The 16,803-nt window shown below is 49.2% G+C and overlaps 1 protein-coding gene across 1 annotated transcript in view; it reads left to right on the top strand.

Moving 5' to 3' along the window:
* Nucleotides 1-15,020, top strand: part of LOC124712051 — a 32,630-nt gene extending 17,610 nt beyond the window's left edge. Inside the window, exons 4-5 of the mRNA XM_047242343.1 lie at nucleotides 1,345-1,578; nucleotides 14,827-15,020. Coding sequence (XP_047098299.1) covers nucleotides 1,345-1,578; nucleotides 14,827-14,925 — 333 coding nt within the window. The 3' untranslated portion in view covers nucleotides 14,926-15,020. The remainder of the gene's footprint in view (nucleotides 1-1,344; nucleotides 1,579-14,826) is intronic.
* Nucleotides 15,021-16,803: the final 1,783 nt, after the last annotated feature.

Here is a 16,803-nt window from a genome sequence, read left to right as displayed (position 1 = left end):
GACTGTGAATATCTTTTGCAAGCATGTGGAGCGAAGGCATCCAACGATAAATTAATTTAGTCCCTGAGAAAATGCTACAGTAATTCGCAGTATTTCTCCGCTTTCAGTATTCTTGGAACCTATTAAATATATGTTTTTGGAGGCTGTAACCTGATTGGAACTAGAACTTCGTAACATATTACCTGTATCTAAGGGGAGACGGAAGGCAAGTGGGCTTAAAAAATTCGATTTTTAGATTTTAGCATATTTGAAATGCCTGATCTTTCTTGCGTGAAACAGTTTTTGTTTTCTATAAGTACGACAATTTTTTGTGAGATAAGATGGTTTTTCTGACGCACAGTCTTTGCTGGAATAATCCTGATACTTGGTGCAAGTACAGGAGAAGTGCCAGATATGACCACAAACATTCTTTACCTGCATCAGTAATGAATGAAATTAAACCCATATTTAGAGACCTTTGTAAAGATACCTTGATGAAGAAATGTCTTCATGGGAAAACCCAAAATTTAAATGTATGTGTGAATTCTGTCATTTGGTTCCGGTTACCGAAAACTGTATTTGTTCAGCGTACAGCCCTCAAATTTGGTGTTTATTATGCTATTTTATGCTTCAATGATTGTGTACTTATAAAACTGGATGTTTTGGAATTATTGGGCACAAAATCTAGTAAAAATACTACAAAATCCTTGGTGCAAATAGATAAAGAGATATCCACAAAGCAGATATTGCTAATTTAAAATGCACAAACGAAGCCAGACAGAAAAGAAGAGGGACCAAGAGAAGAAAAGAAGATCAGTATGATTCAGATGATGCTCAGTATTGTGCAGGAAACTATTAGTGGTCAGAATTCTAATCAATAACTATACTAGAATTACAATATTAAACTTCAAATTTTTTTACTTTCAGGTACTTGATAAACTAATGGGGTTAGAAACATGAAATTTGGCCAATTTGTACTGCAGATGGTAATAAGGTATTACAAGTAAATTGAGAACCACCAAACAATCAGAAACTGTTTTATATTTATTAATGTACAAAAAAGTTAAATTTTACTAGTGAAAGAATAATTTTTTAAAATTCAAAACCATAAGAGGTATTATGTTCATTTTACTTGGAAATTGAGGCATATATGTTATATATATATGCAGTAAAAATTTCATTGTTTTATCACTTATAGTTCTTTTGAAAAGTGTACCTATTCAAAGGGTAAAATAGCATTGGCAGAATAGGCAGAATAGGGGCAAAAATTGCCTTTCGTCTCCCCTTAATAGTTCAGATTATCCGTAGTCTCAATCAGTGCAGGCTTTCACTGTAGCCATTACAGTTGATCTCGTCCTCCCGCAGAACCTGACCGGCGAGCTGACGTCGGAGGCGCTGGAGCAGGTGACGCAGCTGATCGACGCCATCCAGAACGACGTGCAGCTGCTGCTCAACATCGCCAGCGGCGTCACCAACTCCACGCTGGACGAAGTGCGCCAGCTAGCCGACGAGGTGGTCACTCTGCTCAACGAGCTGCAGGCGGTCGCCGGCGAGATCGGGTCCGGCGCTCTCGACGCCGTGGTCGCCACCGTCAAAGGGGTGAGAAGCAGTTGATGGGGCAGTTGAGAGATGAGCGGGTAACTGCAGTGCACCCGCGTCCGAAGCAGGCGTCGCTGACACAGGCCTTTGTGCTGGCGCTCGATTTGGATGGACCCGGTTCGAATCCCGGTGGTGGAGGAAATTTTAACCGTAGGTGTCTGGCCGGACGTCCTGGATTAAGAATCTGTTTCACATCAAGCGAGCGCGTTTGGCAACGTTGATAGCGATCAGTCCGTCATATGGGGACAAACTTACGAGCAGAACACGGCAAGTGCCACAACCAGTTGTCTCAGAAACTTCACTCGCTGGAAGAGGGGTCAATTTAAGCTGACACGCGTCTCTGCTTGTCTGTAGATACTCAACCATTTCCGAGAAAACGACTGTCAAAGTTTTTGAGATACTTAATACGCCGTTCAGCACGTAATCACGTAAGTTGAAGCTTGAATAAAACGTTCTCGGGTTTCAAGTCACGTCAGCTCGAATAAAATCCTCGAGCTTTAGATGACCATCTCCGCCATCGTCGTCAGGAGTTCACTGACGGCCGGGGCTGCCACGGTTTCTCGCTTATATAGGCACGATGACACGGTGTCCATCCCAACATTAAATTTACTGTCGAGATGGAGAAGCACGGCAAGCTACCATCCTTGGATGTTTTGGTTTAGCGGAAGGCAGGAGACCAGATTGGTCATTCAGTGTACCGGAAACAAAAAAATGGTTCAAATGGCTCTGAGCACTATGGGACTTAACTTCTGTGGTCATCAGTCCCCTAGAACTTAGAACTACTTAAACCTAACTAACCTAAGGACATCACACACATCCATGCCCGAGGCAGGAGTCGAACCTGCGACCGTAGCAGTCGCGCGGTTCCGGACTGAGCGCCTTAACCGCGAGATCACCGCGGCCGGCCTACCGGAAACCAACACACACTGTTCGGTACTTGAACGCCAATAGTTTCCACCAGCCTGTACACAAGAAAGCGGTCTTGAACACGTTGGTTCATAGAGCCAAGATTATCTCTGATGACGACCACCGACAGTCTGAATTGCAGAACTTAAAATGTGTTTTCGGGGAAAATGGATACAGCAAAAGAGACATCGCAAACGCTTTCAAGGGCCGCCGACGAAAGATACCTGGTGAATCAGCAGAAGGTGCCAAACGGACTGCATTCCTGTCATATTGTCGAGCAAATAGCAACAAATTAGGACGTCTGCAACAGAAACATGGGCTAAGACCAGTGTTCCGGCCCGCCCCCAAGACACGAGATATGTTGCGCCCTGTTAAGGACGACATTGCTCTTCGAGTGTCTGGTGTGTATGGTGTACCCTGTGAATGTGGCAGCATGTATACCGCACAAACAATTTGCACGATTGCGGAGCCTTCTACTGAGCACAAGCGCCATATAAAACAAAGGGAGCTTGGCAAGTCAGCCATATTGGAGCACTGCCTAGAAAACGGACATAAAGTATAGTTCGAAAATACAAAACTGTTGTCTCATGCATCTACATATTGGGACTCCGTTATAAAGGAAGCGGCCGAGATTCGTTTGAACAACTACAATTTCAACAGAGACCAGGGGTACACACTCATCAGGGCATGGGGGCGGACGTTGGACATCGAAAGAAAGCAAAGAAGGATGCGCGACGCGGGAGCGGCAGTTTCAAATGTGACGTCTGCCCCTGGCGCCAGCTGACGTCACCGGTGCTGCCACGGGCAATAGCTCCGCTAGCTGCCCGGGTCGACTCACGCGGGCGCGCCACATTGTTGACTGCTGCTGAGGTCATCATGCCTATATAAGCGAGAAACCGTAGAAGTCCCGGCAGTCAGTGAACTCCTGACGACGATGGCGGAGATGGTCATCGAAAGTTCGAGGATTTTATTTGAACTGACGCGGCTTGTTTTTTTCCTTATTGTGATTTTAAACACCTTATACAAAGGCGGGCTGTCAGCAGCACAATACGCCGCTCTTCAGCCTTGAGTTTGACAACAAGTAGTACATATAGGTGGCACAGAGTAGACAGTAAAAACGGTGGGCAAAAAATGTAGACACTAAAAATCGAAAAAACATGGAGCCGTTCACGCTGGACGAGAAACATCACTAACACGAGGCGACACGGTGAAAATAACATGGATGATGGCGACGGCACGTGAACGGTGGTGGCGTGACGGCGAACAACACTACACACAAACGAAGGCACACACACGAAACACTGACGGCGATGATCTCCGGCGTGCGAATGTTCACTGAGCGTGTACGAGTCCGGGGACCTCCCAAGACAGGAGGTGGAGGAGGAAGAAGAGGAAGGGGAATGGGAGAGGTTGAGAGCAGAGATGCCATGGACAAAGGAGAGAGGGGGAGGGAGGAAGGGGGAGGGGAAGCCCAGGGGAGAGGGGAGGAGGGAGGGGGGAAAGGAAAGGGAAGGGAAGGGAAGGGAAGGGAAGGGAGGGAGGGAGGGAGGGTGCCTAAAGGAAAGGACACAGGAGGTGGGGGGGAGGATCAAAGTTGATAGGAGGGGTAGATGCAGGGGAGGAGGACATCATCAGGGAAGGGGAGCTGGCGGAAGCCACCTTGGGAGAGGGTAAGGAGGGTGGAGAGATGGAGACCGGGTGGGACGTACGAAAACAGGTGCGGCAGCGGGCGGGGGTGGGAGAGGATCGGGGAGACGAGCGGGTGAGGAGGATCGAGTTTGTGGGAGGTGTACAGGATCCGTATCCTTTCAAGGAAAAGGAGGAGGTGTGGGAATGGGATGAGATTGTACAGGATCCGCATGGGGGAGGGGAGACGGATGCGATAGGCGAGGCGGAGAGCATGACGTTCAAGGATTTGGAGGGAATTATAAAAGGTAGGGGGGGCGGGGAACCAAGCCGGATGGGCATAACAAAGGATAGGGCAGAGGAGGGACTTATAGGTGTGGAGGATGGTGGAGGGGTCCAGACCCCATGTACGGCCAGAGAGGAGCTTGAGGAGACTGAGTCGGGAGCGTGCCTTGGCTTGGATTGTCCGGAGGTGGGGAGTCCAGGAGAGGCGACGGTCGAGGGTGACGCCAAGGTACTTAAGGGTGGGAGTGAGGGCGATAGAATGGCCATAGATGGTGAGTTAGAAATCAAGGAGGCAGAAGGAAGGGGTGGTTTTGCCTACAATGATCGCCTGGGTTTTGGAGGGATTGACCTTGAGCAACCACTGGTTGCATCAAGCGGTGAACCGGTCAAGATGGGATTGGAGAAGGTGTTGGGAGTGCTGGAGGGTGGGGGCAAGGGCAAGGACTGCGGTGTCATAACTGGAGAAGGTGGACGGGGGCTGACGGCGGCGGCATGTCCGCCGTGTACAAAAGGTACAGAAGGGGGGAGAGGACGGAGCCTTGGGGCACACCAGCAGAGGGGAAAAAGGTGTAGGAATCCGTGTTATGGATGGTGACATAGGAAGGACGGCGGGAGAGAAAGGAGCCGATCAGATGGACGTAGTTAATGGGAAGGGCGAAGGTTTGGAGCTTGAAGAGGAGACTGGAATGCCATACGCGGTCATATGCACGTTCGAGGTCCAGGGAGTGGAAGATTGCGGAGCGACGGGAATTTAGCTGTTCGGAAAGGAGATGAGTGAGGTGGAGAAGGTCGTCGGAAGAGAAGGACGGCCGAAAGCCACACTGGGTAACGGGAAGGATGCGGTGCTGGCGGAGATGCTGGTGGAGGCGTCGGGTGAGGATAGATTCCAGGACCTTGCTGAAGACCGAGGTAAGGCTGATGGGACGGTAGGAGGAGACGGCGGACGGCGGTTTGCCAGGTTTAAGGAACATGAGGATACGGGAGGTTTTCCACAGGTTGGGGTAGTAACCGGTGGACAGGACTACATTGTAGAGCCTGGCCAGGGTGGAGAGGAAAGAGACAGGAGTTTCACGAAGGTGACGGTAGGTGACACGATCGTGACCAGGAACGGTGTTGCGTTTTGTGCGGAGTGTATCAATGAGATCCTATGTAGTGATAGGGGCATTGAGTTCCGTGTGTGCAATGTTGTCCAAGTACTGGAAACCAGGAACGAGGGGAGGGACAGAGGTGTCAGTTCGATCACGGATATCCGGGAAGAGGGAGTAATCAAATTGGGGATCATCGGGGATGGAAAATACATCGGAGTGGTAGGAGGCAAAGTGGTTGGCCTTACTAAGGGTGTCAGGGAAAGGGTGATCATCATGGAGATGAGCATAATAGGGGGAGGGTTTAGTTCCGGTAAGGCGACGGAAGGCCGACCAGAACTTGGACGAGTTTATTGGTAGGGTAGCATTTAAATGGGTGCATGTCTGTCGCCAGTCCCGGCGTTTCTTAGCTGCGAGCAAATTACGAATGTGTCGCTGGAGTTGCCGGTGGCGTCGTAGTGTGTCCGGGTCACGCGTGCGGAGGAAGGCACGGTAGAGACGACGGGATTCACAGAGGAGGAGGACGGCCTGTGGGGGTAAGGTAGGACGTGGGCCTCCATGGCCTCAGACAAGGTCTGCTGGAGAAAGGAGGCGGCATGGGTGACATCGTCAGGGTGGTGGTAGGTGAAGGGGTGGCTATCAACCTGGGTGGAAAGGGTATCCCGGTAGGCATTCCAGTCGGCACGGGAATAGTCATGGACATACTTAGGGGGAGGGTCATGACGAGGGTCGGGGCGGGGGCGACGACCGTCTGAAACGGTGAGGAGGACAGGGACATGGTCGCTACCAATAGGCTCCAGGACATCCACCATTATGCGGCCAAGGAGGTTGGGGGAGGAGAGGATAACATCAGGATCGGAATTGGATTCGGGACGGGTGTGCTGGGGGATGGGGATTAGGTCGCCTTGAAGAGAGGAGAGGAACCGATGCCACCGCTGTAACTGGGCGGCGGAACGACTATGGATGTTGAGGTCGGCGGCGATCACGTAAGAGGAGAAGGTACGGTCGATGTGGGAGAGGAAGTCGAAGGGAAGAGGGCGTTGGGGCGGACATAGATGGTGGCCCAGGTAACGGTAAGGCCGGGGAAGAAGAGACTAAGGATCAGGTGTTCGGTGGGGTCAGGAAGGGGAGGTTGGAGCCGAATGGGGATCTGGCGGTGGTGACCAATGGCTACTCCGCCACGCGCAATTGGGAGGGGATTATCGGAGCGGTGGAGGAGATGGGGCGAAGTGTGGATGGAGTGGTGGGGTTGGAGGAAGGTTTCATTAAGGAGGAAGGCATCCACGCGGTGGGTGGCAAGGGTGTGCAGGAAGAGGTTCTTGTTGGTGGGAAGGGAGCGGATGTTGTTGAAAAGGATACATTGCTGTCGCACCATGACAGTGATTTAGACGAGGGTGTCAAGGCGGGAGAAGGTGAAATGGGCCTGCTTGTTGGCATAGGTGGCGTACATTTTGAGGTGGAAAATGGAACGGGCGGCGAGGGATACCTGTTGGAGGGTGTGGGGGCGCTGAAAGGGATGGACATTCTGGAGGACGATGGTGAGGAACCGGATGATGTCCTCAGCGGTGGGGGGGGGGGGGACGAAGGGAATTTCCAGGAGGGGTGGGGGCGTCCAGAGGACGGACTGGGACGGTGAGTTCAGGAGTTGTCGGAGGGGGTCGGGCTTTACACTTTTGGGAGTAGGTGGGATGGGGGAGATTGCAGGTATTGCAGGAAGGAGGGGATTGGAGGTTAGGGCACTGCCTGAGGAAGTGCGCCTGCCTACAATGGGGGCAGGTGGGGGCCTCGCGGCACTCAGCTGTGGGGTGCGCATTATAGCGCAGTAGCGCAGACACCTCTGGCAGCGCAGGGATTGAGGAGGGGAACGGGAGGGGTCGACCTTGTAACGCTGGTTGAAGAGGAGGGCACCCTCCTTCAGGAGACGGTCAATGGAGGGGGCGTCCTCGGAGAAAACCCGCATAAGGCAGGTGGGGCCGGCCGAGTTGAAAATCCGGCGGACCGCCCGCACCCCCAGCATGGGATGCGCCTTGAGCTCCGCCAACACCTCCTCCTCCGTGATCGATGGATTGAGCCAAGTGATCACGGTGGTGAGGGTCGGTGGGCGACGCGGGGGTTGGGGTTGGCGGGTAGGAGATGGGGAAGGAGCAGGGGTGAGGGAGGCGTTGGGGCCAAAACGAGTGATGGGGAGGCGGGAGAGGAATTCAGTATGGAGGGGGGGGGGCTGGGGGAGGAGATGAGAATGGAATCCCGTCTGGGAGTGAGGAGAGAGATAGGTGCACCAGGGAAGTGTTGGCGGAGGAGGAGGGAGAGATTCCGGGCCTCAAGAAGGGAAGGATCGGGACGGGAGAGGAGGTATTTGTAGAAAGAGGGGGGGAAGGAGGAGGAAGAGGCGGAGGGAGCAGAGCCAGGTGGGGAGACATCCATGGCACCCTGGAAGGGGGGGGAAGGAGGACGGGGCGGGGCCTTTTTGGGGGCGGAGGAGGTGGTGGTGCCACTAGGGCACTTAACGGCGGCAGAAGGGCGGGTGGTGACAAGAGGGACGGGAGCTATAGGGAGGTGGTGGGAAGGGACAGGTCCCAGCGCGGACGCAGCAGCCGGCCCCAGAGACGGTGACGGTGACAGTGACGGTGACGGCGACGGCGGTGATGGCGAAGGCGACAGGGAGAGCTGGGCATGGACAGTGGCCCGACAGGCCACCACCCTAGCCGGAGCTGCAGTGACAGGCTGGGGGAGTGGGGGGAAAGGATCAGATCGAGAGGAGTGGGAGGAAGAAGCTGGAGAGGGGGCGACAAAGAGCGAGGGCGAAGGGAGAGTGCGAAGAGGTGGGATGGAAGGAGGGGGGTGGGACTGGGCACACCACGTTATAGTGGTCGAGGCGGCAGAAGGGGAAGTGTAAACTATGGCGGTGGTGGTAGCGGTGGCGGTGGTGGTGGGGGTGGACATGACGGCAGGGAGAAACAATAACGCACACAACGAAAAGGAAAGGACGCAAACAGGGGACAGACGAAGACAAAGACGGAGGAAGACGAGGACGGAGGAAGACGAAGACGGCCAAAGACCAGGGTCGGACGGCGACGGCGACGGCGGTGGCGGCGGCGAACAGACGTACGGACGGACGGACGGACAGCAGGCAGCAGCGGTAGCGGCGGTGATGGACAGCGAGCAGACAGGCGGACGGACGGACGGACGGAAGGACGAACGAACAGCTACAGCAGTAAGCGGCGGGCAGACGGGCAGACAGACAGACAGACAGACAGACACAATCTTCGAAGACAGAGATTCCAACCTGAGAGTAGCCCAGGCTTTGCAATCTGACGCCTTCGAATGAGGGGATCCAGCCCTCTGATCCTCGGACGCGGCTTGAAAACCGAGAACGTTTTATTCATGTATACCGTCGCGAAAGACTCCGAGGACACAAGTTGAAGCTTTGTCACAGCGGCTAACATTGCGGTTTTTTGTGTCCCGTATTCGAAAAACAATAAATAAATGACAAAAAATTGAAATTTTTTTCAGTCACATTCCTGTTGTGTAGCTTGTTAAGAATATGGTGTTGCGTACTCGTTCCTAAGAAGTGGATTTTGGTCGGCCGGCAAGTATACCCGTTTACTCGTGCAGTCTAGAAGCAGGGTCTCGTATTCAATCGATTCTCACCTGCCCAGGTGGGTTTTCCCTCTTGAGGAAATCAGTAACGGAAACATATCATTCCCGAATTAGTTCTCAAAGTGAACAGGTAGCAGTGGACGATACCAGGTGCAGAAGAATGAAACCTGAATTCCCGGATAGATGATTCTAGCCGTTAGCTACGGGACCGAGAGACCATGTCTGCAGCGCCATCTGCTTCCTGTAACGGCTGACGACTAATGTCAACAGACAGTAACCCAAATTCCATGCATCGGTATCTGTTTCAAACCCGTAAACACGTCTAGTTTTATGCGGACAGCATTCGTTTTCTGTTATCATTTGAAGAAAGCTGCTGCAGAATCGTTAAAAGCATGCGAACATGTCATAGGAATTGCAAATAAATTTTGGCGCTGCACAGATGGGTTAATGGAAGAAGCAACAGGGAATATAATAATCAGCGTTGGTCTGGAGAGTGAAGACGGATGTGCAGCCCTTGACGAAGACAGTGCTATGGAAACTGACAGAGCGGATGAAACTGCTACGGATTCCAATGGAAGCGACATATAGCAGATGAAATTGGCCTCTACCCCTGTTGTGATTGACCATCCACTTCATAACTAATCACCAAGCTCAGTGCAATCTTATACTCCATCCTTCACTCTGCACCGAGCGAGTTGGCGCATTGGTTAGCACACTGGACTCGCATTCAGCAGGACGACGGTTCAAACCTACGTCCACCATTCTGATTTAGGTTTTCCGTGATTTCCCTAAATCGCTTCAGGCCAGTGCCGGGATGGTTCTTTTGAAAGGGCACGGCCGACTTCCTTCCCCATCCTTGTCTAATTCGATGGGACCGATGATCTCGCTGTTTGGTCCAGTCGACCCACCCAACCAACCAATCTCCACTCCGCACCCCGATTACCTGCCGACACGCTCTCATTCCCGGGGGAAATATTATCAAAATGGCTCTGAGCACTATGGGACTTAACTTCTGAGGTCATCAGTCCTCTAAAACTTAGAACTACTTAAACCTAACTAATCGAAGGACATCACACACATCCATGCCCGAGGCAGGATTCGAACCTGCGACCGTAGCGGCCGCGCGGTTCCAGACTGTAGCGCCTAGAAACGCTCGGCCACCCCGGCCGGCTGGCAATATTATCGTTATCGACTCATACACACATCCACTGTAATCACCTCCACTCAATTATCATACACAGCACGGAAAGGGGTCACTCATTAGTAAAAAAAATGTGCTGATAACTGATGAAAACATTCGTGTAAGACGAAGAACTAAGACAAGAACTTGCTTCACGAATAATATTAAGTTTTCAATTTCACTAACTTACAATGACCTAGAAAAGAACAGCAGCAATATAGTAAATTGGCAGGATTGAAAACGTAGTTAAATATCAACATTATTATATCGCTAGGAACAGTTTCTATACTTCAGGGTAGAAAAGGCTCATTCACTCATACCGGAAACACCCCGGTATGAGTGAATGAATCAGTAGAACAGGAGCACTGGGACTCAATCTTAGCCTTATTAAATGTTCTTGTCATTATACTGACTTATGTGCAGTTATTAAGGCATTTGAAATTTCAGTTCTAATGCAATAAAAAGGCACTACATTAACTGTAAAAACTCCGAGGGTATTAATGAATTGACGGGTAAGCTGACGAATCACGAAAAAAGTCGAGTGGGTAGTCGGCAATCATCATTTTACCCTCCATCATCTTAGAAGACTTCTGCATTTTTAATTCAAACAACATTCTAGGAGATCATAGATATTATTAAAAAAGTAAAACGTGTAAGTCAGTCAGATTTTAGCGCTAAATCATGAATAACACATGAAGTAGTAGAGATACTGGTTACACACGCGCTGTTGCTTACGAAGAGGCGAGTAATCTTATACGCGCTGGGCTCCACAACACAGTTTTGTCTGTGGCGACCTAAACGACTGGCAAGATCAAATGTTCGGAATTGACAAACGTGGCTAGCTGATTGAGGTCACTACATGTTGGCAGAGGTACTCAGTAAAGCGTCATTTTCGTAAACATGTTATCTTAACCCTTTCGTCGTTTCACCAGACTGCCCCCCATGGTTGCTCCAAAACTCACCAATTTTTTGGAAGCAGGGTCGGTTTAAGGCGCAAGCGATACAAGCCACCACTTGGGTCGCCAAGCTGCGAAAGACGGGAGGAGGGAGGGGGTCAGAGAAGCCACGACTATAAAGCCGTCGTTCTCACGAGGCGTGGAATCGCACGTGGGCGAGGAGCTGGCGACGTGACAGCGTGGAATTTCACGTTCCACGACACTGAGGAGCGTGAAATAAAGAATATGGCATGTCAGCTTTTAGCTTCGGGGAGCAACGTGACCAATGAGATGGGACATCGTTCTACATTACAAGCAGAACATAGGAGCCGCCATATTGTACGGCGTTAAGCATTGTATTTGGTAGGTTTTTTTCTCATAAAGTACATGAAAAAGCACTCCGTCTTCAGGCCACAGTGGCCCATCGGGACATCCGACCGCCGTGTCATCCTCAGCTGAGGATGCGGATAGGAGTGGCGTGCGGTCAGCACACCGCACTTCCGGTCGTTATGATGGTTTTCTTTGACGGGAGCCGCTACTATTCGGTCGAGTAGCTTCACAATTGGCATCACGAGGCTCATAAAAAATGGTGCAAATGGCTCTGAGCACTATGGGACTTAACTTCTGAGGTCATCAGTCCCCTAGAACTTAGAACTACTTAAACCTAACTAATCTAAGGACATCACACACATCCATGGCCGAGGCAGGATTCGAAACTGCGACCGCAGTGATCGCGCGGTTCCCGAGTGTAGCACCTAGTACCTCTCGGCTACCCCGGCCGGCGAGGCTCACAAAGTACATGGTATGAACATAAGGTGTTTCGAAGCACCAGCAAATGGAGAGTCGTAGTTGTGATTCGTTATAACAAAATCGGTAGGTAAGATCTTCCTATAGTTGGTGTTTTTAGTGTTGTGAGGTGTGTACTACGAAAGTACACCGTTTGAATGCTACGGCACGATGATGACCTCTCAAAAGCTCGTCTTCCTTTTTTACAATTTCCATATTAAGTATCAAATAATGACATTTGTAGACAAATTCTTTATACAGTCTGTGCCACATACGGACGGTGGTATGGTATGTCGAAGCTGCAGCGCGGATTATAGCGTCGTGTACTCGCAAGATGTGAAAAGAAATGTAGCAGGTTCATGTGCAGTTCATTCCTATTTTTTCACTTTTTTCTTAAATGATTCGCCGTGTTTTTTATTCATTTAGTAGTAGTGTTCTCCCAAAAGTCTAAGTTCTTTATTGTAAATAATATATTTGCTGCTAGTTTGGTTGCAAAGACTAACGGCTGGAATGTTTTCCCAGTGACAAGAAATCTTAACGTGACTGCCAATCTACGTTTGAAAGTAAATACAAGTTACACACTGGATGTTCCTGCTATTATGAAACTCTATGTAATATTTACATACCTATCTCTGGATTTACGAACTGGCTCATGTTTGTTTCTTGACGGTAAATATCTTTCTAAATGATGGTGATGAGCTTCTAAAGTATCTTCTCTCCCGCTCGAATGAAATTATTAAACGAATCTCGATCTTGAAATCTATATGATCTAATACGTTACTTCGGAGTGTTGGTATTGAATGCAACGTCGAGAATATGAATACTATGCATGCACAAACTGACAGTCAGTACACCTGAACTGTATTTAATTTAAAACCGAAAACTGGATCTAACTTCAACAGACGTAACGAATATCATCTACTAGTAGGTACACTATGTGATCGAAAGTATCCAGACACCCCCATAAACATACCTTTTTCATAATAGGTGCATTGTGCTGCCACCTACCGCCAGGTACTCCATATAAGCGACCTCAGTAGTCATTAGACATCGTGAAAGAGCAGAATGGGGCGCTCCGCAGAACTCACGGACTTGGAACGTGGTCAGGTGGTTGGGTGTCGCTTGTGTCACAGGTCTGTACGCGAGATTTGCACACTCCTAAACATCCCTAGATCCACTGTTTTCGACGTGATAGTGAAGTGGAAATGTGAGGGAACAGGTATAGTACAAAAGCGTACAGGCCGACCTCGTCTGTTGACTGACAGAGACCGCCGACAGTTGAAAAAGGTCATAGCTTGTTATAGGCAGACATCTATGCAGACAATCAGATAGGAATTCCAAACTGCATCAGGATTCACTGCAAGTACTATGACAGTTAGGCGGGAGGTGAGAAAACTTGGATTTCATGGTCGAGCGGCTGCTCGTAAGTCACACATCACGCCGGTAAATGCCAAACGACGCGTCGCTTGGTCTAAGGAGTGTAAACATTGGGCGATTGAACAGTGGAAAAGCGTTGTGTGGACTGACGAACTCGGCACACAACGTGGCGATCTGATGGAATTGTGTGGGTATGGCGAATGCCCGATGAACGTCATCTACCAGCGTGTGGCGTGCCAACAGTAAAATTCGGAGGCGGTGCTGTTATAATGTGGTCGTGTTTGTCATGGAGGGGCTTGCACCCCTTGTTGTATAGAGTGGCACTATCACAGCACAGGACTACATTGATGTTTTAAGCACCTTCGTGCTTCCCACTGTTGAAGAGCAATTCGGAAATGGTGATGGCAGTTTTCAACACGATGGAACACATGTTCATAATGCACGGCCTGTGGTGTAGTGGCCGGCCGGAGTGGCCGTGCGGTTCTAGGCGCTACAGTCTGGAGCCGCGTGACCGCTACGGTCGCAGGTTCGAATCCTGCCTCGGGCATGGATGTGTTTGATGTCCTTAGGTTAGTTGGGTTTAAGTAGTTCTAAGTTCTAGGGGACTGATAACCACAGTAGTGCTCAGAGCCATTTGAACCATTTTGTGGTGTAGTGGTTACACGACAATAACATCCCTGTAGTGGACTGGCCTGCACAGAGTCCTGACATGAATCCTATAGAACACATGTGGGATGTTTTGGAGCGCCGACCTCTTGCCAGGCCTCACCGACCGACATCGATACCTCTTCTCAGTGCAGCACTCCGTGAAGAATGGGCTATCATTCTCCAAGAAACCTTCCAGCATCTGATTGAACGTATGCCTGCGAGACTGGAAGCTGTCATCAAGGCTAAGGGTGGGCCAACACCATTTTGAATCTTAGCGTTACCGGTGGAGAGCGCTACGAACTTGTAAGTCATTTCCAGCCAGGTGTCCGGACACTTTTGGTCACACAGTGTATCTCAGATCGTTGGACAGCAATGAGCAGTGTTCCTCTGCCAGAAATAATTCGCTGTTCAAGCCATCGATGGATCCAGAACATTCTTCGCGATTTTCTCCGTTCGTCTTCGACAATTGCTAACCAAGTAAGTCGCTCGCTTGCGAAAATTTTCTCAGACTAGCCCTTTCTGGGTGACCGCTGCCTTTCTTTGTTCCGGACTTACTTTGCTGTAGATGTAAATCTTGTTAGAAAATCAGTAGCTGAGACTCCACAATAACTTGGGTGACGATCATGAATGGCCCGTGTCGCCACAGCAGGTACCTTTTTCTTTTCCCTGAAATGCAGAATGCGCTTTTTTTATTTTTTATTTTATTTTATTTTATTTTTTGCAGCCGACGTTGTTTCCGGTGTATAGATGCTTGAGAAGCGTAGACTGCTGACTTCTTGTTTCGGAGTGTGGACTGAGAGCCTCGGCTGCTCTGTTTCAGACGGTGGAGGGAGTGCTGGACCTGGTGAAGGGCCTGCTGCCCGCTGGCGACGACGGAAGCGGTGACGCCACCACTGCCGCTTCCGACAACGCGGCGTGAGGTCCAGCAGCTGCAAACGTGTCCATAGCAACGGCCGCACTCCATTGATTTTCAGTCGCTCACTGTATTCATCGATTAAAAGTTTTCAGCAATCAGCTTTTCTTCTCTATTTTTCTGCATTCCCCTTCCTTCAGTCCCTCCTTTGTCTGAGCCGAAAGCTATCTCTTTACTTCACGAAGAATTGATCACAGCTACATCTTCAATCGAGATATTTTCGTACAGCGTAATCTCTTGAGCGCTGACTCGCTACACAAGTCTGTGAGGCTTCGTTTTTTTCCTTTTAACAATCTGCGCTCCCCGACTTTATTCAGCCTCTAGGACCTTTTCTAAACCTGTTTACGGCCGGCCGGAGTGGCCGAGCGGTTCTAGGCGCTACAGTCTGGAACCGCGCGACCGCTACAGTCGCAGGTTCGAATCCTGCCTCTGGCATGGATGTGTGTGATGTCCTTAGGTTAGTTAGGTTTAAGTAGTTCTAAGTTCTAGGGGACTGATGACCTCAGAAGTTATGTCCCATAGTGCTCAGAGCCATTTGAAACCTTGTAACCTCCCCAGAGAAACTTTAAAGATATTTTATTTTAAATGCTAATGCACATTGAGCTAAGTGTAAACTCCCCAGAGAAATTTTGAAACACAATAGTTGAATGTTAACAAGAATACAACCTAACGTAACCTCCCAGCAAATAAATTCAATGACAAAGACAATTAAACAAAAATTAGCAATCTGACCCAAGTATAAGTTCCTCACAAAAAAATGAAAGTCAATTCAGTGATAATACAATCTCAGTGACAATGAAAACACGAACAGATCGAAATGTCGATCTTAGGCCCTGTTCATTAATTAAACTGAAATTCTTACCTTAGTTAAACTGCATCTGCTCTTATTTATTTTTGCCATAGCTTGGAGGAAATTGACTGCAGAAATTTTGGATTTAAGGGAAGCTTTTCTTTAAGGAATATCAAGGGAATATTTCTTTCATTAAAGAATTCTTTGTTAAAAATTACTTTGAAAACCAAAATTATTATTGGGGCGATTATTGCACAAATTAGTTACAGTTAATTTACATTATTAGCTGAGCGCATTTAAAAATAATATACCTCATCCTGAATCTTGACCAGAGTGCCATGTCGACGCCCGCCGACTCCTCACACACAACTGCACTGGGCTGCTACTACCGACATACTGCTCTGCCCTACTGCTACTGACAGACACTGCTCGCAACTGTACTGCACGACTACTACTGACTGAGTACCGCTCGCAACTCTCGCGCGGTCAAGCGCAGACTAGCCACGATAAATGGCTCTCTGGTCAGAGACTCTGCAATGCCTCGCCATCGCCGCCACACAACGTACGTGTTTCATAACCCTCTACTGGGGGGGGGGGGGGGGGGGAGGGGAAATTTGGCAGCGATGGTGAGTCATTTGGACTTGCCAAGCACGTCAAATTTTTTCTTTAATTAACCAATCTCTAGAATTTACAGAATATTTAGATACATGAATTAAATGTTGTGCACATGCAACGAGTACAAAACATTTCAGACAAAGGCAAAATGTGAGTACAAAACATAGTAGCAAATCAGAAAACTGTATATACAAATTATTTGACAGATAACAAAGTGTACACGCACTGAAAAATTTCTTTAGCATTTTCAGAACAAATAAACAGAATGGCAAAAAATCATGTTGACAAGTGACATGAGTGTACATGCACTGCAGTTCAGAACATATCAGCAAATGACGAAATGTATATACAATGAGTAACAAATGACATAAGTGCAAACGCACCGAAGTATTGAACATACAGAATGAGTACAAATCATATTGAAAAATGAGAAAAGTGCACAGGCACTGAAGTTCAGTAGAAAACATATTAACACATAA

This window comes from Schistocerca piceifrons, chromosome 8, assembly GCF_021461385.2.
Source record: "Schistocerca piceifrons isolate TAMUIC-IGC-003096 chromosome 8, iqSchPice1.1, whole genome shotgun sequence".
Taxonomy (NCBI): domain Eukaryota; kingdom Metazoa; phylum Arthropoda; class Insecta; order Orthoptera; family Acrididae; genus Schistocerca; species Schistocerca piceifrons.
The sequence above is the reverse complement of the archived record's forward strand: the minus strand, read 5'-3'. Positions and strand labels throughout refer to the sequence as shown.